Here is a 24,365-nt window from a genome sequence, read left to right on the forward strand (position 1 = left end):
GATCTCCTCAGTCTGTCAGTGGAGCAGGACGGTGACAGCAGTCTGTCGCTGAAGCTGCTCCTCTGTCTGGAGATGATACTGTTTAGTGGATGACAGTGGATTCTCCATAATTGACAGGAGCCTGTTCAGCGCCCGTCGCTCTGCCACAGATGTCAAACTGTCCAGCTCCATGCCTACGATAGAGCCTGCCTTCCTCATCAGCTGGTCCAGGCATGAGGTGTCCCTCTTCTTTATGCTGCCTCCCTAGCACACCACCGCATAGAAGAGGGCGCTCACCACAACCGTCTGATAGAACATCTGCAGCATCTTATTGCAGATGTTGAAGGACACCAGCCTTCTAAGGAAGTATAGTCGGCTCTGTCCACTCTTGCACAGAGAATCAGTATTGACAGTCCAGTCCAATATATTATCCAGCTGCATTCCCAGGTATTTACAGGTCTGCACCATCTGCACACAGTCACCTCTGATGATCATGGGGTCCATGAGGGGCCTGGGTCTCCTAAAATCCACCACCAGCTCCTTGTTTTTGCTGGTGTTCAGTTGTAGGTGGTTTGAGTTGCACTATTTAACAAAGTCCTTGATTAGGTTCCTATACTCCTCCTTCTGCCCACTCCTGATGCAGCCTACGATAGCAGTGTCATCAGCGAACTTTTGCACGTGGCAGGACTCTGAGTTGTATTGGAAGTCCGATGTATATAGGCTGAACAGGACCGGAGAAAGTACAGTCCCCTGTGGCGCTCCTGTGCTGCTGACCACAGTGTCAGACCTGCAGTTCCCGGGATGCACATACAGAGGTCTGTCTGTAAGATAGTCCATGATCCATGCCACCAGGTATGAATCTACTCCCATTTCATCTGAAGGATGGCTCCATATTTACAGCACATTGTCACCATCACTGCACTGGGGTATTGGGATCCACACACAGACCATAGGGTAAGCTTCCCCTGCTGGCCACACTAACACCCTCTTCCAGCAGCAACCCAAGCTTTTCCTAGATGGTCTCCCATCCAAGTACCAGTTATCCTTCTAGCAAAGTGAGCACTTTTCAAACGCAAAATCATTGAAAAATTCAAGGGAATATTTGGTACAGAATTAAATAAATAAATAAGCAAATATATTAATAAATGCGGAAATAAATGTATTATAAGAAATGTGACAACAAGTAAATAAAAACACAGCAATATGTGAGCAACAATAATGAATTATATTTTTGGCTGTTAATTTATATATGTGTTTATTTAATTATTTCTTCATTTATTTATTTCAGTGACACGCACGTAATAAGACAATAAGCTCTGAAATGAAAACTGTCAGTTTCATTCATCAAAGTTGAGAGAGCGGGTTATAGCGAATACTATTTTTTGATTGATCAATCGTCACTATACTGTACATAATGGTTCCTTAATGGCATTTTATTGGGCTGTGTGGGTCCTCAAAGAGTCATGGAGTCTTTGCATATGAAGTTGGTTCTTTAGGCTGTAAAAAGGCTCCTAAGACAGGGTATGTGGACAAAACATAAATGTTTGAAGCATCGGGTGTCTGGCAGAATACAACAGATCAAGAAAACCTGAACTTAGCTTGTATGATTGAATGCAGCGAGAGTTCTTTTAAAATCAGGAACCCCTTGGTATTTCACACATCTGTTATCATCTATTTATGGTTATTTATGGTGCTGCTACAGATCTAGTTAAATAAAGATATTACCTGAAGCCCTCATGTTGAATGGTTCTTTTAGGAAACAAAAATGGGCTTCCTATGGAACTGGTCTTCGGAACCACTTTGGCACCTTTACTTTTAAGAGCGTAGAGCAGACATAAAACCTTTGGCCATCAAGGGCCAATTTTACATCAGACACTTCAGATATAAATTTGGAGTTTCTTGAATTACACAGTAATTCTAGGTAAGCTTTTCTTGCACTCATATCCATTGAACACAGTCACAACTTTGAGCAATCGCATGAGCTACAGGATTCCCAAGACAAGCAAAGCATGTATGTCCACTCTGCAGACAATTCACCAAACCCCATGATCATCAGAGGTGACTGTGTGCAGAGGGTGTAGACCTATAAATATATGGGAGTGCATCTGGATGATAAATTGGACTGGACTGCCAATACTGATGCTCTGTGCAAGAGAGGACAGAGCCGACTATACTTTCTTAGAAGGCTGGTGTCTTTCAACATCTGCAATAAGATGCTGCAGATGTTCCATCAGACAGTTGTGGCGAGCACCCTCTTCTACACAGTGGTGTGCTGGGGAGGCAGCATAAAGAAGAGGGACACCTCATGCCTGGACAAACTGGTGAGGAAGGCAGGCTCTATTGTAGGCATGGAGCTGGACAGTTTGACATCCATGGCAGAGCGACGGGCGCTGAGCAGACTCCTGTCAATCATTGAGAATCCACTGCATCCACTGAACAGGATCATCTCCAGACAGAGGAGCAGCTTCAGCGACAGACTGATGTCAATGTCCTGCTCCACTGACAGACTGAGGAGATCGTTCCTCCACCACACTATGCGACTCTTCAATTCCACCCTTTGGGGGATGGGGGGGGGGGGGGGTTGTAAACATTAACATTATACAAAGTTATTCTCCGTTATACCTGATTTTTATCACTCTTTAATTTAATATTGTTTTTATCAGTATGCTGCTGCTGGAGTATGTGAATTTCCCCTTGGGATTAATAAAGTATCTATCTATCTATCTATCTATCTATCTATCTATCTATCTATCTATCTATCTATCTATCTATCTATCTATCTATCTATCTATCTATCTATCTATCTATCTATCTATCTATCTATCTATTATATAGTGCCTTTAATATCTATCTATCTATCTATCTATCTATCTATCTATCTATCTATCTATCTATCTATCTATCTATCTATCTATCTATCTATCTATCTATCTATCTATCTATCTATTATATAGTGCCTTTAATATCTATCTATCTATCTATCTATCTATCTATCTATCTATCTATCTATCTATCTATCTATCTATCTATCTATCTATTATATAGGATAACAATGCATTATGCTATATTTTTCGTATTCAAGTACTGTAGCAGTATGTCTGCAGATAGAGGTTTCATTGTTATTTTGATAGGTATTATTTAAGGAGACACAAATAGACAGAAGTTCTAATAAACAATATAATTCTACAGCTTTCACTAAAGTTTGCAGTGTACATCACCATTTTGGATTGCTGTCATGATCTGAAGTTGGAGAAACTGCCCTGAGTTTCTGAGTTGGAAATCCAACTTGTGGGGGTGTTCCATTTGAAAATTCTGACTAGGAACTCAGAAATTCCAGCCTCTTACTTCAAGTGGAACGCAACATTAGGTACCTTCCTATAACTCCCAAGGAGCACTGCCTCCCGGTGTTCTTCAAAAGGCAGGGCCTGCTGTGAACCAGGCAGCACATAATAAGTGACAGCTTTGTAGTGGCTTATCACTTAGACCAGATAATCTGAACCATGCCATGACAATAAAGGAGTGTGTCCTGTGAATTTATTGCTCTTTCCTAACCGTTCTCTTACCCAAGCTTGAATCCATAACATAAGCAAATCAGGGTTTATGTAACTAGAAGACCACTTTTCTAGACTCCAGTTGTGTCTTTTAGACACAGTGTCCCCTTAAATACTTGAAACAACACTTTGGGAAAAGTGCTCAATTTGAAAGATGCTATGAAGGAAAGACTGAGGTGTACAATGAGAAACCTCCGAACATGGGTGCAATTGGTTTTCTAACAAGCATGATTACTGCAGAGGCTGCTTGCTTGAGAAACCTTGAAATAGCTGTCGATCCTGACAACCCTGACCATAATATTGATTACGACCAGACGTGGCACATCAGCACTATGTAACACTTGACTCACCCTGTCATATTCACCCTGTCATTTAGTAAATAAAATTATGTGTAAGGGCGGCACGGTGGAGCAGTGGTAGCGCTGCTGCCTCGCAGTTAGGAGACCCGGGTTCACTTCCCGGATCCTCCCTGCGTGGAGTTTGCATGTTCTCCCCGTGTCTGCGTGGGTTTCCTCCCACAGTCCAAAGACATGCAGGTTAGGTGGATTGGCGATTCTAAATTGGCCCTAGTGTGTGCTTGGTGTGTGGATGTGTTTGTGTTTGTGTGTCTCCTGCGGTGGGTTGGCATCCTACCTGGGATTGGTTCCTGCCTTGTGTCCTGTGTTGGCTGGGATTGGCTCCAGCAGACCCCTGTGACCCTGTGTTCGGATTCAGCGGGTTGGAAAATGGATGGAAATTATGTGTACGAATAACCCTTACAGATTACACTAAAAACCTTTGCCTACAATATCATAATTTACAGTATATGGAATACTTAAAAGAAGAACAATTGAGATTGCTTGAGAAAGACTGCCAGAGTTTAAAATCGATAAAACGTCTCATTGATAGCCATGCTGTGTTCGCATGCTTTCAGAGTTTACAGAGCCCCGACTTATGACACACACATTTTCCGGTTAGACTTTTCAGAAAACACAAGGTTACTGTTGATTTGTAACTTGGTCAGCAAGAAAAGCAATTAAGGTAAACTTTTTGTGACAATAAAGAGCAAACTAAACGTATTAAATGTGCATCACTTCACATGAAATCAGTGGCGGTGCTAGGATTTCTTAAAAGGTTGGGCCTAAATTTGTCACGAGTGGGCCTAATGTTATTTTTATTACTGGTAAATATATATCAACTAGCTGTGTAAGCCTGTGCTGTAAAAAGCCTGGGCTCCTAGAACCTATTGAAATCATCAGAAAAAAATTGAAATGCAGAGTCGGCAGTTTCGTTTTGCGCATGTGCTCGCCCCCCTAGTTTATCAGCTCTGTGATGCTTGCCCCCCTTGTCTATCAGCGGCTAAGCGAGTGGTTTCACTTTGGCAATTGAGTCGTTTTCTTTCAGCTTCATGCTGTAGCCTCGTACTTCTTTCTTTTTTCAACTTGTGAACCTGGGGCCGCCTTGCCAGCTCTTTGAGCTTCATGCTGTAACCTTTCACATCCGGGCCGGACTGACAGACATACACACTTCCACACATAGACGTTTATATATAAGATTAAAAGCAAAATGTTTTAGAAGCTCAGTCTTTCTAAAATAAATTACTATTATTTTGCACATCTAGATAGAATGATTTTTGTTAACACTAATTTAAATCCATTTATGAATTGTGAAGATAAATTGGCTCCCTACTTTTTGTTGATACATGAGACATACCAGCCATTGTAAGGCACAAATGGTCAAATAATGCGTGTTATAATTTTGACCAATATAGCATTCTATAGCAGCAAGTAGTCCAATTCCTGTTTTGCCATTCCTAGCAGTTTGTGTCTGCATTTGTGAGGTATGTGCTTCCAGTCACCGAATACACGAGTCAATCTGTCCTCAACTAGATTATTACAAAAATGCCGAAATCGCATCTTTTGTTATCCCATGTTCCTCCCACGCATTGTTATCTGTGATATCAAAGAGCCACAAAGCTGCACGTCTTATTGATTATAACAGAAGTCAGGAGCTTTGATACAGAATAAGCTGGTGGCTCGTGGATATCAGATAATATTGTGACATTGTCAGTTTTTAGGCATTTGCCAGCTGGATGGTTGTAGATTTTCCAACACACTCAGTAGTAGCATTGGTACTACAGTGAACACAACTAGCAGTGGGGTCATTTGGGCAGCAACAAAATTTTCAGTGCCAGCATGAGAATTTGGCACATTTTGCACTTCTCTTTGTTTCCTTTTGTTGCTAATAACACTTACAATGGCTGCTTGTCAAGGCATGGCTCACGTTTCCCTTCATTAATGTTAATGATCACTTAGTGTCCCAAAGCACTTAGGTCTTGACAGTTCCAAAAATACCCTCTTGGAGGGAAAACATTGTCAAAAAACCCTGACAAAGTGGCTCCAAAGTATCTTTTTAAAATAGGAGATTTACTCTCATCAAAAATGTTCTAATCCCTACAGACCACAAAAGGCAAAGGGATTACCTGAAGGAATAACACAATCTAAAGCAAACAATAGCCCATACAGAATATTGTAAAGACAGTGTTTAGTCACATCACAATGGAAGAATTGCTTCCAAAAGTGGCAGATAAAGCAGCGGGTCCAGATGGAGTATCGCCACAGGGGTCCTCTACGGCGCAACTTCAACCTGAGCCTGGAACAGGGGAGAGTCCCAAGGCTTTGGAAAACATCTTGCATCACCCCAGTCCCAAAGGTATCACGTCCTGGTGAGCTGAATGACTTCTGGCCTGTTGCTCTGACATCACATGTGATGAAGACCATGGAGAGGCTGCTGCTTCACCACCTGAGGCCACAGGTTCAACACGCCCTCGACCCTCTGCAGTTTGCATATCAGGAGAAGGTGGGAGCGGAGGATGCCATCATCTATATGCTACATTGATCCCTCTCTCACTTGGACAGAGGCAGTGCTGCTGTAAGAATTATGTTTCTAGACTTCTCTAGCGCCTTCAACAGAATCCAACCTCTGCTCCTTAGGGACAAGCTGACAGAGATGGGAGTAGATTCATACCTGGTGGCATGGATCGTTGACTATCTTAAAGACAGACCTCAGTATGTGCGTCTTGGGAACTGCACGTCTGACATTGTGGTCAGCAACACAGGAACGCCACAAGGGACTGTACTTTCTCCGATCCTGTTCAGCCTATATACATCGGACTTCCAACACAACTCGGAGTCCTGCCACATGCAAAAGTTCGCTGATGACACTGCTATCGTGGGCTGCATTAGGAGTGGGCAGGAGGAGGAGTATAGGGACCTAATCAAGGACTTTGTTAAATGGTGTGACTCAAACCACCTACAACTGAACAAGAGCAAAAACAAGGAGCTGGTGGTGGATTTTAGGAGGCCCAGACCCCTCATGGACCTTGTGATCATCAGAGGTGACTGTGTGCAGATGGTGCAGACCTATAAATACCTGGGAGTGCAGCTGCATGATAAATTAGACTGGACTGCCAATACTGATGCTCTGTGTAAGAAAGGACAGAGCTGGTTATACTTCCTTAGAAGGCTGGCGTCCTTCAACATCTGCAATAAGATGCTGCAGATGTTCTATCAGACGGTTGTGGCGAGTGCCCTCTTCTACGCGGTGGTGTGCTGGTGGAGGCAGCATTAAGAAGAAGGATGCCTCACGCCTGGACAAACTGGTGAGGAAGGCAGGCTCTATTGTTGGCATGGAGCTGGACAGTTTGACATCAGTGGCAGAGCGACGGGCGCTCAGCAGGCTCCTATCAATTATGGAAAATCCACTGCATCCACTAAACAGGATCATCTCCAGATAGAAGAGCATCTTCAGCAACAGACTGCTGTCACCGTCCTGCTCCACTGACAGACTGAGAAGATCATTCCTCCCCCAAACTATGCGACTCTTCAGTTCCACCCGGGGGGGGTAAACATTAACATTATATAAAGTTATTGTCTGTTATCTATCTATCTATCTATCTATCTATCTATCTATCTATCTATCTATCTATCTATCTATCTATCTATCTATCTATCTATCTATCTATCTATCTATCTATCTATCTATCTATCTATCTATCTATCTATTATATAGTGCCTTTCACATCTATCTATCTATCTATCTATCTATCTATCTATCTATCTATCTATCTATCTATCTATCTATCTATCTATCTATCTATCTATCTATCTATCTATCTATCTATCTATCTATCTATCTATCTATCTATCTAGATACTTAGGATAAATGGATGTGGGTTGATTACCTCTTATGGCAACAGCACATAATAATGATACATTGTATGTAAATAAATAACAATTTTACCGCCTAGAATAGACAAAGACACAAGTTCATGAAAACTGTTGAATTCAAGTGAAGTTATGTAATGCTCAGACTATATAATGTACTAGTAAAACCAAATACGGAGTACTGTGTGCAGTTCTGGTCACCACACTACAAAAAAGACATAGCAGCACTTGAAGTTGTGCAGATGAGAACAACCAAGTGCATCCCAGGTCCTACTGGGACAGACTCAGAAAATTAAACCTGTTTAGTCTCATGTGGAGGAGACTGCATGGAGACCTAATCCAGGTATTTAAAATTCTCAAAGGCCTATATAAGGTAGATCCAGCAACATACTTTCACCTTAAGAGTGAATCACGTACTCGGGGACATCAGTGGAAATTAAGGGGAAGTGCCTTTAAAACTGAAGCCAGGAAACACTTCTTCACTCAAAGAGTTGTGGAACTCTGAAACAAACCACAGAGACATGGAGTTGAAGCAGAAACCTTGACAACCTTTAAGAAGAACCTGGATGAGATTTTGGGACAGTTTAGCTATTAGCTAAACCAACGGCCTCGAATGGACTGAATGGTTTCCTCTCCTTTGTCAAATTTCTTATGTTCCTTGTTTTTTCATTTATCAGCTTCATATTGTAAATGCCACTGCAATGTGCTTTAGAAGTACAGACACACTGGTAGAAGCGTTGGAGTGAGGGCAGGTTCAGTGACATCTAGTAGATTGGAGGTGGACAGCAAAACTGGCAAGCTTTCAGTCTGAAGTCCACCTCCTTAGTCACGACCCCCACCCAGTTTTCTGGCTCCACATCAACATCTAACTGTGCTGTCTGCCTGTGTGAAGTGATTTCAATTCGTTTGTTAGAAACTTCAAATCCCACACATTATATCATGACAGATTAATGAGTAATTTGATCAGAGTGACAAATCACTTTCAAACATATTACCAAAAAAGGCCTCAGAGGCCCACCAACGTTTTCCATTAAATCACACAGCCTGCCGCCCCCCAAAAAAGCACCATGTATAAAGTCATGAACACTGAGAGCACTAGCAATAATCCCAAGGGTTGTTTGTTACCTTCTTGCTTGCGGCTGGCCTTGCAGTTGCAGATGTCAAGTTTTCTGTGTCAAATGCTTTTCTGCTTCTCCTGACTGACCTCCTCCAGCTCTTTCCCCCAATGACTGACTTCTTGTGACTTAAAATAGTTCACCATTTACAGCTGAACATCCTTAATAATTACTACATTTGTGTGCAGTCAGAGTGCCCCCTACGGGGAGGGTCAAATTTGTAAAGATATGAAATGGTCCTTGTGATGGTGCTCATTATGGGATGATGCTATAGAAAATACCAGTGTCATTGCTTTATCCTTACCTTTGTGTGAGATCAAATTTAATTACTAAAAAAGGCAAGAAATGTCACCCCCTAGTGGTAATGATGTTAAACAATAAGGGTGCCAGCTAAATCCGATAGATAGATAGATAGATAGATAGATAGATAGATAGATAGATAGATAGATAGATAGATAGATAGATAGATAGATAGATAGATAGATAGATAGATAGTTTATTAATCCCAAGGGGAAATTCACAAATTCACTCTAGGGACTTATTGTGCGACTCTGAATAAGTCACTGTACTTGTCAAAGCTCTCTGTTATGATCTGTTGATGTCTTTCATTTTTAGATATTGTTCCTATGACATTTTCTAGAAGGTATATGTCCTACTGGAGTTTTTTTCTACCAAAGGAATTTATTTTGTCATAGTAGGTCCCTGTTAAGACTTGAAATGTTATTTAAAATTAGGAAACACCTAATGGAACTGAAATTAATTTGATTATAAAGGAGTATGATTTCTCCAATGTCTTTAGTACTATTCTTGTTAATGGGTAAACGTGGAGATATGCAAGTGGTGTCCCAGATAATGGACTGTCTGTTGGGAAGACCACAGTGTGTGCGACTCAAGTACTATGTGAGCAACACTGGAGCACCACAAGGAACAGACCTATCTGTTTTTCTCTTCACTCTCTACACCTCAGGCTAGAATTTTAACAGCAGGTCATGTCACTTGCATAGATTCTCATATGATTCAGCACTTAGGAGATGTATTGATAATGGAGGATGAGGCAGAGGAGTGGAATCAGGTAGATAACTTTGAAACTTGTCTGCAGCTTAACATCAGCAGATTAAGGAACTGCTTAATGACTTTCACTGCACCAAAGAGTCTCCATGTCCAATCACTGTTCAGGTAGTGGATGTAGAGATGGTCCACTCCGACAAGTACTTGGGGATCCAGATTAATGACAAGGAAAACTGGGGGTGTAGTTAAGGAGGATGAGACAGAGGAGATGAGTCAGGGGGAGAACTTTATTTCTTGGTGCAAAGAGACCTGTCTACATCTTAACATCAGCAAAACCAAGAAACTGCTTATTGACTTTTGTCGTGCCAAAAAGCATTTATGTCTGGTCAATGTTCAAGGAGTGGATGTAGAGGTGGTCCACTCCTACAAGTACTTAGGGGTCCACATTAATGACAAGCAAAACTGGGGTGTAATTAAGGGGGATGAGACAGAGAGAGGGGTCAGGTGGAGAACCTTGTTTCTTGTTGCAAAGAGAATTTTCTGCAGCTTAACATCAGCCATACCAAAGAACTGCTTATTGGCTTTCATCGTACCAAAGAGCTTCTATGTCCAATCACTATTCAGGGAGTGGATGTAGAGGGATTGCACTCCTATAAGCGCTTGGGGGTTCACATCAATGATAGGCTGGACAGGTCTCATAACACAGAGGAAGTATAGAAAAAAGGGCAGAGAAGGCTCTTCTTCCTTAGGAGGCTGAATTCCTTTAATGTGAGAAAAGACATCTTTAACATCTTCTATAACTGTGATGGCCAGTGTGATTTTCTATGCAGTGGGCTGGTAACATCACTTCAAGTGAGGCCCACTTAATCAAAAAACTAATTTTTTATTATCACTTGCCACACCTCTGACATTTTAATACTCATATTTTTTATCACAAGTTGCACATTTTTCCGCTATTTAGCTCATAGACTAAATGCTGCCTTTAGTTTGAATTTCTTGTTCCATGATGTGATTTTACCACGCTGACTCTCTTAGAACAGACAATCTCCATAGTATTTAATTCAGAATTGCATGCTTGGGGGCTTACCATTGTCAGCTTGTGTGTCAGTGTCCTAGAGAAAGGCCCGCCAAAGTTAAAGACAGCTGTTACCAATTTCTGAGTCACTCAGAGTGCAGACATCTCCAGAAGAGGCCCCTCAGTTGAGCGGATCTTTGTCTTTAAAGCTTTCAGTTTTGAGGTAATTTCAGTACAACTGCTGTGAGTCTTGTTCACCGGAAATTCCACTGGTTCAGCTTCAGCGAGAAAAATCACTCAGTGACCATTCACATAGTAGTAGTTCTTAAAATGTACTGTGGATGTAGACAGTTTTTAAATTTACTATCGGGGATGTCTATGATTCACCTTGATAACATTTCACTTGAATTCCTAAGAATAAGAATCACCATTTAAATAGAAATCAGAATGACTTCTACTAGTAGTAGTAGTTTTGTCACAAGTACAGAATGTAGTGAAATTCTTACTTGTGGCTCCACCAAACACACACTCATGGAGAGAGAGCTAGATAGATAGATAGATAGATAGATAGATAGATAGATAGATAGATAGATAGATAGATAGATAGATAGATAGATAGATAGATAGATAGATAGATAGATAGATAGATAGATAGATAGATAGATAGATAGATAGATAGATAGATAGATAGATAGATAGGAACATTTAAAAAGTTTCTGCATTATTTTTAACTCTAATTATTAAGAATTTTACATAGTCAACTTTGTTTGCGATGCAATTATCCCAGCATTGTACCAACTTTTTAAAGCCCAATTACTACTCCTCCCACCTTCACTGTTTCCAATGAAAATATAAAAGTGAGGAAACTTTTTGAATGTCCCTCAGATAGATAGATAGATAGATAGATAGATAGATAGATAGATAGATAGATAGATAGATAGATAGATAGATAGATAGATAGATAGATAGATAGTGTGGGACACAGCCTGGACACAGACAAGTAGACATCGTTTTATCACCCAACATGCGTTTATTTACAATATGTATAGCACAATGAACACACACAACCCAGTGGCTCATCACCAATCACCCCAAAGTCCAGGACCTCAACAATGCCTTTCTCCACTCCTCTCCTCCAAGACTCCATCTTTCTCCACTCCCGACTCCAGCCATCAAATGGAGGGAGGCGGTCCATTTTATCCCCACCCGGACCTGCTCCAGATGCCTCCCGATGAGTTTCTGCCAGCCCTTCCTGGTGTGGTGGAAGTACCGGCTGTGCACCCGGAAGCACTCCGGGTGTCCCTGGTCTTTGTCCCCCCAGCACTTTCAAGTGAGGCGGAAGTGCTGAGGGCCAGGGTTCTTCAGCCATCCAGGCGCCCCCTGGCTGTGACCATGGGCCCCTATAGGGTTGAGCTTCCAAGCTCTGTTCCCGTGGTCCCCATACCATCCAGGGCGGCTGCCCTCTCGTGGTCCGGAGGAGGCGTAGTCCCTCTTCCGGTTTTTCCGAGTGTCCCAGCTGGGTACCACCCCCAGCCGCTTGCCACAATAGATAGATAGATAGATAGATAGATAGATAGATAGATAGATAGATAGATAGATAGATAGATAGATAGATAGATAGATAGATAGATAGATAGATAGATAGATAGATAGATAGATAGATAACATTATATTTGTCCCTAAGAGGAAGACTATTACCTTTTTTTTATTTTTACTGTTAACATGTTGACTACCAACTATACCTTTGGAGAGTTTTCTATTTCATGTGCCAACTACCAGTTAATTATAATTTCAGAAAAAAAAATTTTCCTCAATAACAAAATTTGTTTAATTAATTTTACATTAACATCAAGAACAAATGTACTTATTGTCACTGTGGCAGTCAACGTGTTACATAAGAGCAGCAGATGATAATTGTATTTTTGAGAAAATGTATTGTGTTATTTATCCAACATATGTCTCTTTATTTCAATCGCAAAGTAATTAAAGTTTGTTTTACATAATGTTAATTTTAATTATTATGCTTTTTTAAATGTAGAGCAACTTTCAACTGATGAAGATGGAAGGAAAAATATTCTGTCTCACCATCCTCTTTTTAGGTAAATGAATCTCTTTTTTTTTCATACATTTTCTGAAAGATGTGCTTTATGCAATAACACGTTCTTTACGAAGTGACGTAGTGGCATAACAGATAGCAGTGACTGACACCTCCTGAGATGATGGGTTTCTGAGCCAACGCAAAGAGCGCGGTGTGTAGCAATGAATGAATTTTTGGCAACGTGATGTTTTGCATTGCATATAAATTTGTGAAAAAATGATGTTTTACTTCCCATCAAATTTATGCCATTGACACGAAAGGTGCCTATTTCTTGAGTGGACATGTTTAAATGCATGAATTCTACATTAATATGCCTGTTTTATAGAGGCTCTCCACTGTGTGAAGTGCTTGAGTAGTGAGAATAGCACTATATAAGTGTGAACTATTATAATTATTGTTAAATAAACATTTCTAGTGAAAAACAGTCAGCAAAGTCATTTCTAGTCATATTTAGATACTTTATTAAGCCATCAAGCGTGTGCTGTGTTTGCACTTGAAGGAGGATGCCCACTTTGCCAGTTATGATAACAATCTTGTTGATAGCAAACCTAAAGATACATCAGAGACAGAAATGAAAGCTCAATGGCCCTTGCAGTGTTTAGGAATCAAGAAACAAGAAATGGAGGTTGGAGGGAGGCTCAGGGGATTTGCAAACAGCTTCCGGTGTAGTGACATTTTTCTGTTGAGAAAATACAGTAATATGCATGATTTGTGTGAGAAATATGCAGTATGTCACAGGTTTAAAAAGAGGTATAGCACCTCCACTGAGATGTGAAACAAGAGGCATAAAAAGAATTAATTTGACAGTCTTTTTGTGACTCTGTATGCAAATTGAAACTTGCCTGTTTTACTCATCACTACTAGTGTGGCACACCAGATCAAAACTGAAAAATCACAATCCAAGACTTAGAGTAGTGAAAAATGGAGGTATCCAAAAACTGTTAGTGAGCATAATGGACCCTTTTTACCCGAGTATAAAACCAAATTCAATATAAGTCAATAGCACAGAGTCAAAGTCAGAAACTATTGTAAGAATGTGACAAACTATGTGACAGGGCAGCAGTACGGCCTGGTAAAGGTTAATCATGGAAAACAAAACACAGTCAGACACTGTTATTGAGCTTGTTTGACTGGAGGTAATTGCTGGTGTTCATATCGTTCTGTTAAAGAGCTAAATAATAACCAGGTGATGAAATTAAACCCAAAGGGTGAGACAGAACTATAGTCAGTCTTGCAAAGGTTAGAACCAAAAATATCAATAGTAAGAAAATAAATATTTCTAAGTCCTACTCTTGAAATGACTGTATTGTCTTAACCCTATCATAATTTAAAATTTAGCTCAATAAAGGATGATCATACCATACCATTTTTTAAGCCCTCTATACGCCGAGCAGGGTTACGAGTGGCTGCAGCCTATCCAGGATGTTCACAGTTCATTAAAAATAATAAACCAAAGCTGGATCAAAGCTGGATTTTCTTTTAAAAAAACAAGAGAGATTAGCCTAAGGATGGCTGGGTTTGAATCTGTAGTGAGTCAAGTCGACCAATATAAAGTATGAGTGAAGTAGTTCAACCATCCATCCATCCATTATCCAATCCTCTATATCCTAACTACAAAGTCACGGGCGTCTGCTGGAGCCAATCCGAGCCAACATAGGGCGCAGGAAACAAATCCCGGGCAGGGCGCCAGCCCACCGCAGGGTGTAGTTCAACCAAATCTATACTAATGATGATAAGCTAAAATAATCAGAAAATGAACAGTGATGATTAGTGTTGATAGGTGAAATTCGCCAAAGTGTGTTTGCAATGAATTTGCAGAAAGGTTTGCCGTGACCTTGCTTACCAGCTTGCACAATCTATTTTTCCACTGGCTCCAGCTTATGCTTTGCAAGGCCAGCATGACATCAGAGAGCAGCAGCAGCTGCCATGTGCAGAACTTTTATACTTGCATACTGTAAGGTCCTTGCCCGTTTGCTTCTGGCATGTGAGACATCAGTACCCCAACCATCCACCCTGCATATGTTTACATAAATAAATAAATTAATTATTTAGCTTGCAGATTTTCATGTTAAGGGTACATTAGCTGGCCATAATAACAATATTTTGAGTACTGCCACCAGATATATACGTAACACTTGTCCCTGACCATACAGCTCCACATGGCTAATTTGCATGCATAATTAGCCATGTGCTGCAAGTATGATCTCATACAAGCCTTAAAGGAGCCCTCACCTCCCCCTTTCCAAGGAAGGAAACACACTAAACCCTATATAATATTAATAAAGATTGATTACTGCTTACAAGGTGTATCCGTCTTCACTTTGCACCTGAAGAAAAAGGTGCAAAGTGTCTGCACAGATAGAGAGTAACTAAAAAAGAGGTTCCAGCTGAGCCTGAAGCCACTACTTCAAACAATGGAACAAGCCAGTCTGATGTTGCCACTGTGTGGCACGGCTCATCTGTGCTCCAAGACTGGAACTTTGTGAACACAATGATATACACTATATACATATAGAAACAACAGATATTGTAATTATTGCTAGTTTGTGGGCATTTATTGTATTTTATTTGTGGCATTCATTCAATTTTGGTCTATTTTTGTTTGAGGCATGGTAACTCTATGGATAGTAATGCTGCCTCATAGCACACATTTTTGGCCACAATAATCAGTCCAGCATAGTTGGCAAATATTTCCATGGCCCTCACGGACAAATAAAACACCATTGCACCATTGTAAGCCCCTCAAAGGTACAGTAGTTCAGCTCCTCCATTCCCATTGACTTCAATGCATTTCATGGAATTTGTTGAAGTTCCCAAACATTTCAGAGATTTCGCTGCAGGTACGGTTCACTACTTACTAGTTATCAGCTATTCATGATATTCATGGAATGTGTTGCTGATCTAAATAAACATTTCTTTCTCAATCCCTCGTGTGAACGGTTCTTTTAGGTGTTGTGAAATGGAGTTCCAAAGATAACACCTCCTAAAAAGCTCCACAGATAACTTTACTGGCCAGGCAAGGCCTCTGCTGTCTGCCTGGAGCAGGCCTCACCCCCCTGGTTTGCTTCAGGCCTAGCAGGCCCATCTGGGATTGAAGCGTACAAAAGAAATTTAAAGTTCCAGAAAAATATCAAAAAAACCTACAAGTAAGTGGCTTTGTGAAAAAGTCAAGATAAACTTTTATATATATAATTTATGAACAAAAATAAGAAAAATACAAGAAAATGGTAAAAAGAGCGAGACAGGCAACAAGGGAGTTGCTTAAAAGGCAATCCTAAAATAAAGCAGAGCAAAAAAAGATCACAAAAACAACATAAAACGAAGAAGAAGAAGAAGAAGAATGGCAATATTCACAAAAAAGTGTTCTCCTTCTGTCGCTTCCTTAGCTGAGGACTTAATAGGCAGAGTGAGGGCACAGCAGTAGTGATGTCAGGGTGGCCCCGCCTCTTGGGGCTCCACCCACAAAGATCAAGAAACATACTGACATTAAGAGAGTACACAAGTACATAAAGACACAGTATAATTAACCAATCATAAACAAAATCGACAAAAGCAACATAAAAAAATAAAACACATAATCATTCATAATTAATACAAATGGCAAGAAAATGCATTTATACAATATAAATAAATACCCAACATCTGGACCTAAAAATGTTAAATTGCTCAGATTAGCCTTTCTGGTACGTTTATTTTTTTAGAGTTTAGTCTGTGATGGGTCAAGTCAGATATAACATAAGAAAAGAAATGAAGCCCTGGACTGGCTTGATAACAGTTGATGCAAGCAACACCAATGTTTCATAGATCAAAGAATGAGAAATAAGAGATTCAAAGAGCATAATGTGGCAGGTTGAACTGGTCCTGATTCAGATGAGTAGTTCTTAATGAAAATGTGAAGACTTAGGACAAAACACAGCGTTTGAAGTTGATACAAGTTGATCATTACGAGTTTGCCAAGCTCTGCTGCTCAATACTTTTAAAGTATTCCAAGAGTTAACAGAAAATGAAAATCCTTGGAAAGATTAAATTCTTTCATGTGCTTATCAGAGATATTGTATCAGTAATCCTCTTGTATAGTTCATTCAAGTGTAAAAGGCAGTACCACATTGTGTTTCAGTATATGTTTACAATTTTAAGTGTTTCTGAACATCTTTTGTGTCTTTAAGTCTGTTTCCAGACCTGCTCTGCTACCACTGGGCCGACAATCTCACCTGAGGATCGTCAGATTACTGTGGAATTACACTCCACCTTCATGCTTAGCTGTTCTGGTTCTGAGAATATCCTTTGGAGGCACAGAGATGGGCTTATTGTCACTCCAGTTGAGGTCATAAATGGAGTATACAAGAGCAACCTCACACTGCACAATGTGTCCGGGGCACACACAGGCCTGTACACGTGCCATTACAAGACATCAGAGGCCAAAGCAACAAGTACTTACATCTTTGTTCCAGGTGGGTGTTACTTTAAAAGCAAATGCCTCATGCTCCATTCCTACAAGGGTGTAATATCTGCTTCTATATATATAATATAAATTCTAAATTTGTTATTGTATGCTACTTCTCTGTCTTTGCATGAAGTTGTATTCTTTTGAGAAAGGTGTTGAATTTCAGATTGTGAATCTTTATATTTTAATAGAAAGCACAATGTCACAAAAAAAATTTAAAAAAAAAGTCCTGATTAGAAGACTAGGAGTCATAGTGGACTTGTCACTATCTACATCAAGACAGTGTACAGAAGCCATTGAGAAAGCTAACAGAATGTCAGGTTATACACCACAACGTGTGGAGAACAAGTCAAAGGAGGTGATGATCAATTTTTATTAGACACTAGTGAGGCCTCACATTGACTGTTGCGTTCAGTTTTGGCCTCCATGTTACTAAAGAGACATAGCAGAACTAGAGAAGGTCCAGAGAAGAGCAACTTGACCGATTCTGGGAATAACAAGTATGAGCTATGAGGAGAAACTGAAGGAGTTGATCTTTGTCAATTTATGAGATTAAGAGGTGAAATGACTGGATTATGAAAGGAATTAATAGAGTAGAACCCAGCTGTTACAACTGCCACAAGAACACAGGGACATGATTAGAAATGTGTTAAGGGCACTTTTTGCACAAATTTTAACACAAAGAATCACAGACACATGGAATATATTACCGACAAATGTGGTGGAGACAAGGACTTGAGAGACCTTCAGATCTCTTGACCTGATGGTATTTTGGACTATCAAGATGAACAGGATGGACACGGTTTCTGGAATGAATGGCCTGTTTTCGTCAGATAAAATTAAGGCCCTTAATAGCAGTATTCAACATAATTTGAAAGTTAAAATCAATAATAAAGGCATTGTATGGACAAATAATAAAGACATTAGACGAAAGAGATATTACACAGAACAAAAAATGAAAAAGAGATTCAAACAATGTGTATAAAGCAAGGTTAATTATAGTTAACAAAAACTAAAATCAAAACTGAAACCATTATAAAAAAATTTTTTCGTAAACTGAAATAAAATAATTAACAAAACCAAAAGGAAAAACTAAAACTAAATAAAAATATTAAAGTAGCTGGAAAAACTAACTGAAATAAAATAGTAATTTACTAAAAACATTTTTAGTTTTCATTTTTGAATGAATATTCTTTGCAATAGTCTTTAACCCTTATAATTCCAAAACAGAAAGTAATCCACCAAGAGCCACCCGCATATGTTTCATCCAGTGAATGGTGGCTGGTGACGGAGGGCGGGTGTTCACACAGCATTTACAGTGACAGATCCAGCTGAATACAGGCACGTAAAGCGTATGAGATAGAAAGCGATTTACTGTGCTACTTTCTTTACGCTTGTTGTATATCAAAATGTAATTCAGATGCCTGAAATCATTTAATAATACAGCTAGGTGGAGTCTGCACACTGATTCAAGCCTAAGAGCCATGTTCTTCCTAAGCCCCCATGATTTTCATTATCACACCTGTCAGAACACAGTAGAATCTATTTTCTGCTTTTTACATATCTTTTCAGGCCTACAGGTGGCAAAATTCTGTCTATAAATCGTATGTGCCTTCGATGGAATCAGAGATCAATATGGCTGGTAGAAAATAACAAAGCCCAGTATGGGAGATATTTCAGTGCAATATTGAAGGCATTCATTACAGAGTAATGGGTATTACAGAGTAATGGGGATACAGAGTAATGGAGATTGCGGAAGAGAGGTGAAAAAGAGATTGCAGGCAGGGTGGAATGGGTGGAGAAGAGTGTCAGGAGTGATTTGTGACAGACGGATATCAGCAAGAGTGAAAGGGAAGGTCTACAGGACGGTAGTGAGACCAGTTATGTTATATGGGTTGGAGATGGTGGCACTGACCAGAAAGCAGGAGACAGAGCTGGAGGTAGTAGAGTTAAAGATGCTAAGATTTGCATTGGGTGTGACGAGGATAGATAGGATTAAAAATGAGGACATTAGAGGGTCAGCTCAAGTTGGACGGTTGGGAGACAAAGTCAGAGACGCAAGATTTCATTGGTTTGGACATATGCAGAGGAGAGATGCTGAGTATATTGGGAGAAGGATGCTAAGGATAGAGGTGCCAGGCAAGAGAAAAAAGAGGAAGGCCTAAGAGAAGGTTTATGGATGTGGTGAGAGAGGACATGCAGGTGATGGGTGTAACAGAACAAGATGCAAAAAACAGAAAGATATGGAAGAAGATGATCCGCTGTGGTGACCCCTAACGGGAGCAGCCGAAAGAAGAAGAAGATTGAAGGCATTCATTATAGGCACATTGTCTTGGAGTGGGAAATGTTGTGTGAGGTAGACAGTTACAGTAAAAAAACCCTCAAACCTTAAAATGAATGCACATTTCATTACAAATTAGTCCATTCTGGGCAATAAAAGGAAAAGATAAAAAGTTCCAACAATCCATGGCCATTTGTTCAGCACAAAATATTTTAAAAATTATAAAATTGTTCGTATTCGGTATCTGGTTTTGATTATGCTGGCTTTTATCAGACAAAAACAAAACCAGTTAGTTAACCATGTAGTGTAGTAAGCTTCCAGTAATATTAAACTCATATTATATCCAAATCCTACAAAACTAAACTCCATAGTAGCTCTTTATCCATACCTTAATTACTAAAACTAAAACTAAAACTAATAGATATAAAAATAAAATAGAAATGTCTATTTCTCTAAATTAAAACTAAAAATACATGATGAAGGAAAACTAAAACTAAACTGAATTTCAAAGTAAGGTCAGAAAAAATATAGAAATAAAAACTAATATAAAAACACAAAACTATAATAACCTTGGTATAAAGGAATAGCAGAACAAATCAATTCATTTTTTACATACGAGGGCAATCCCAAAAGTAAAGTCTCCTATTTTTTTAGAAATGCAAACAACTGTTTATTTTCTATAATATTTACATCATTTTAAAGGTTAAAGACTTATTTATTTTTCTACATAATCACCATTTCGGTCGATGCATTTTTGTAGACGCTGTGGTAGTTTTAGAATGCCCATGTCATACCAGCTCGCCGCCATGTCCTTCAGGAAGCACTGAACCTCATCTTTCACCTCTTCGTCGGAGCAGAATCGCCTTCCGGACAAATGTTCTTTCAACTTAGGGAACAGGTGGTAGTCACTGGGTGAATTTCAGTACGACCGGCTGTAAACTCTCTACATGACTTGCGAACGTTTTTGACATCCATGCACGAATGTCCATACACTTCCGTCAATTGGCGATGAATTTCAACCAGTTTAACGCCTTTTGCGTTCAAAAATCGAATAACTGGGCGAACTTCGCACTTGGCGGTAGCGTTCAACGGGAGCTCCATTTTCAAGGGCTGCCAAGCCAAGATTGAGTATCCCAGCGAAGCCGCGCATGCTTGTTTGGGAGTGGAGGAAGCACCAATCACAACAGTGTGGCCAACAGCCGTATGAACAGTTTCTCTACATCTCCACCGCTTTGGAAACCTTGCTTTTGGGATTGCCCTCGTACAATGGATTCAGAAAGTATTCAAACACAGAAGTGAAATGGCTTGGGGACTACAATGGACAGGCCACATTTAATGTTGCCAGGAACTGAAAAAATAAATCAGTAGATGAGCTCGTGCTTCACTCATACAAGTGGGGGTCTGCCATTTACTTGTTGTATAAAGCACTATTGTAAGATATCTTCTGTGTTATATGATTTTGGGAGGAGGAGGAGAGCTAATGGACATGGGTCACGGCTTTAGAGTATGAAAGGAGATGGTTAGTTTCAACTTCTCCCTCAGTGTCCTGTCCTGGTAATCCCTTTGAATCAGTCCCATAAAATCTTATGATATGTTCACAAACTTGACAGTGTCAAATCTCACTATGTCACACTCTGATTCATGGAGTAACATGGACTAAGCTGTGAAGCTTCTTAATTAAATTTAAAGATTCACACGGAAGTATACATTTTGAATATCTTCCGTGTTCCTATACAACCATGACAGCCTCACGGCTTATGTATTGCACATATCAACTTAGAATAGATCTGAAGACAGTTAATACAGATCCATGACAGAAAAAGAAGAAGTCATCCAATATGGTGCTCTGCTTGTCTTGGCCCTCAAACACACCACACCATTCTAAACTTGTACTCTAGCTGCACAGTCAGGCTTTGTTCATTCAGCAGATGCCAAAGATTGGATCCCCTCACTACAATGCTAATTAAATGATTGATTTTGGCATAATGTCCATCATTGTCTGTTTTAATATTACAGAGATAGCTTCATTTGCCAAAATTTTCAAGTACTAATTGGACTAGCACTTACATGCTGATTGGATCTGTCCAAGACGCCAGCATAAATTCCAATTTCCTGCTTGAACAGAAGAGTTTAAAGGGCCGACACTGACAAACAAGTAGCTCATCGTGTTATGAAGGGCCATCATTAAAGTAAAACAATTTAATTAAGCAAACAAAAACTATTTTATGAGTCACTAAAATGGTGAGAAAGGGTATCAGAACAAGAGTAACTGGTCCATCAAATCTAGAGATAAATACTCTAACCTTGGCTTTGAGGAGCCATAACAGTTGAGCATCAAGATTTATATTAAGATGAACAGAAATATCCAATGCAATAAACAGTGGGATGCAAGGACATTGAACTCAATAGCCTGGATTTCATTTGTTCTAACAGTTGATGCTTCTTTTCCAGATCCACAGCTGTGGTTCCTTCCAGTGGATTACAAGAATTCAGTAGTGATGAAGACAGCAGCTGAAGCCACCATCCCGTGTCTTGTTACAAACCCCGAGACTGTAGTCACTCTTTACGAAAAGAAAAGTATGCAACCGATAGAGGGAGTATACCAACCAACAGAAGGCTTCACTGGGATTGTGGAGGACAAAGCTTATTTCTGCAAAGCCACCATGAAAGATGAAGATCAAGACTCAGATCTGTTCTATGTCTACAGCATTGAAGGTGAATCATTCTCGGTTAATTTAAGTGAAGTTAGTTACTGAACACTACTAAAAAGCATGATGTCATCAATGAAGAACCAAAATGTTCTCTGTAGATTTGAACATTGAGCATGTAATCTGTTTACCTTCCTTTAAAATTATGCTATATAATTGATGTTTTTTCAATTACTAAAGCAATGTTAGAGTGCTAAAACAAGTCAGAGCCTAGGCTTGCCCCATATCTACTTGCAAACTGACTGAGTGTTTAGTTTCTAAATAATGGTATTCCTTCTTCCGTCTTTTTTACCCACTTTAATGGTTGACAAGTGAATTACTAGGATAGCACATAGTAGAAAAAAGTCAGCTGCTGAAAAGACAGTGAGACCCACACTGCTAGTACAGGTATACCCCACCAGCAGGACATAAAGAATATCTTCAAACTACTTCGTTTTGATTTAAAAATTGGCCATTTTTTGCCTTTCGTCCAAAATACCCTGGCATTTTAACACCTGAAAACTGAGACTTTTGAAAACTCTTTATAGAGCCGTGCACTTCCGAAAACACAGTCTCAGCATTGCAAAGTGGAGGTTCGAAAATGTAAACTATTCCAAAATACTGACTTTATTTGCGATCTGATTTGTTCAGGCTTATTGTGTAGCCCATTCTTTGATTGGATTCTGCTTATTACAATCAGTGCTGGTGTTAGGTTATTTTGCAGCCTAGGCCAAGCTTATTAGTGTGTCAACCAACTGTTTTGTAGCTAACCCATGTGGTTGGGTAACCCCCATTATGATCTCCACCCTGGCGGCGACAGCCCTGATTACAATGTCTCAATACATAATTGCTCACCATTCACTGAAGAAAACCGTATTCCAACATAGTAGTTATAGACGAGTTCCTTTCCATGCCACTTGTTATGTTGTGTACCTGTGTGCATCTAAATTACATTTTCTACAGCTTGAATTCTACATACAGGTGCTGGTCATAAAATTAGAATATCATGACAAAGTTGATTTATTTCAGTGATTCCATTAAAAAAGTGAAACTTGTATATTAGATTCATTCATTACACACAGACTGATGTATTTCAAATGTTTATTTCTTTTAATTTTGATGATTATAACTGACAACTAATGAAAGTCCCAAATTCAGTATCTCGGAAAATTAGAATATCAATTAAGACCAATGCAAAAAAAGGATTTTTAGAAATGTAGGCCAACTGAAAGGTATGAACATGAAAAGTATGAGCATGTACAGCACTCAATATTTAATTGGGGCTCCTTTGGCCTGGATTACTGCAGCAATGCGGCGTGGCATGGAGTCGATCAGACTGTGGCACTGCTCAGGTGTTTTGAGAGCCCATGTTGCTCTGATAGTGGCCTTCAGCTCTTCTGAATTGTTGGGTCTGGCGTATTGAATCTTCCTCTTCACAATACCCCATAGATTTTCTATGGGGTTAAGGTCAGGCGTGTTTGCTGGCTAATCAAGAACAAGGATACCATGGTCCTTAAACCAGGTACTGGTAGCTTTGGCACTGTGTGCAGGTGCCAGGTCCTGTTGGAAAATGAAATCTGCATCTCCATAAAGTTCGTCAGCAGCAGGAAGCATGAAGTGCTCTAAAACTTCCTGGTAGACGGCTGCGTTGACCTTGGACCTCAGAAAACACAATGGACCAACACCAGCAGATGACATGGCACCCCAAACCATCACTGACTGTGGAAACTTTACACTGGACCTCAAGCAACGTGGGTTCTGTGCCTCTCCTCTCTTCCTCCAGACTCTGGGACCTTGATTTCCAAAGGAAATGCAAAATTTACTTTCATCAGAGAACATAACTTTGGACCGCTCAGCAGCAGTCCAGTTCTTTTTGTCTTTAGCCCAGGCGAGACGCTTCTGACGCTGTCTCTTGTTCAAGAGTGGCTTGACACAAGGAATGCGACAGCTGAAACCCATGTCTTGCATACGTCTGTGCGTGG

General features: G+C 39.9%; 1 protein-coding gene across 1 annotated transcript in view; it reads left to right on the forward strand.

Annotated features, from left to right (window-relative positions):
• The window catches only part of pdgfrb (platelet-derived growth factor receptor, beta polypeptide), a 148,080-nt gene that overhangs the window by 42,187 nt on the left and 81,528 nt on the right, over positions 1–24,365 (forward strand). Inside the window, exons 2-4 of the mRNA XM_051933722.1 lie at positions 12,912–12,972; positions 17,138–17,422; positions 22,148–22,411. Coding sequence (XP_051789682.1) covers positions 12,927–12,972; positions 17,138–17,422; positions 22,148–22,411 — 595 coding nt within the window. The 5' untranslated portion in view covers positions 12,912–12,926. The remainder of the gene's footprint in view (positions 1–12,911; positions 12,973–17,137; positions 17,423–22,147; positions 22,412–24,365) is intronic.

Source organism: Erpetoichthys calabaricus, chromosome 11, assembly GCF_900747795.2.
Source record: "Erpetoichthys calabaricus chromosome 11, fErpCal1.3, whole genome shotgun sequence".
In the NCBI taxonomy this organism is placed as follows: domain Eukaryota; kingdom Metazoa; phylum Chordata; class Cladistia; order Polypteriformes; family Polypteridae; genus Erpetoichthys; species Erpetoichthys calabaricus.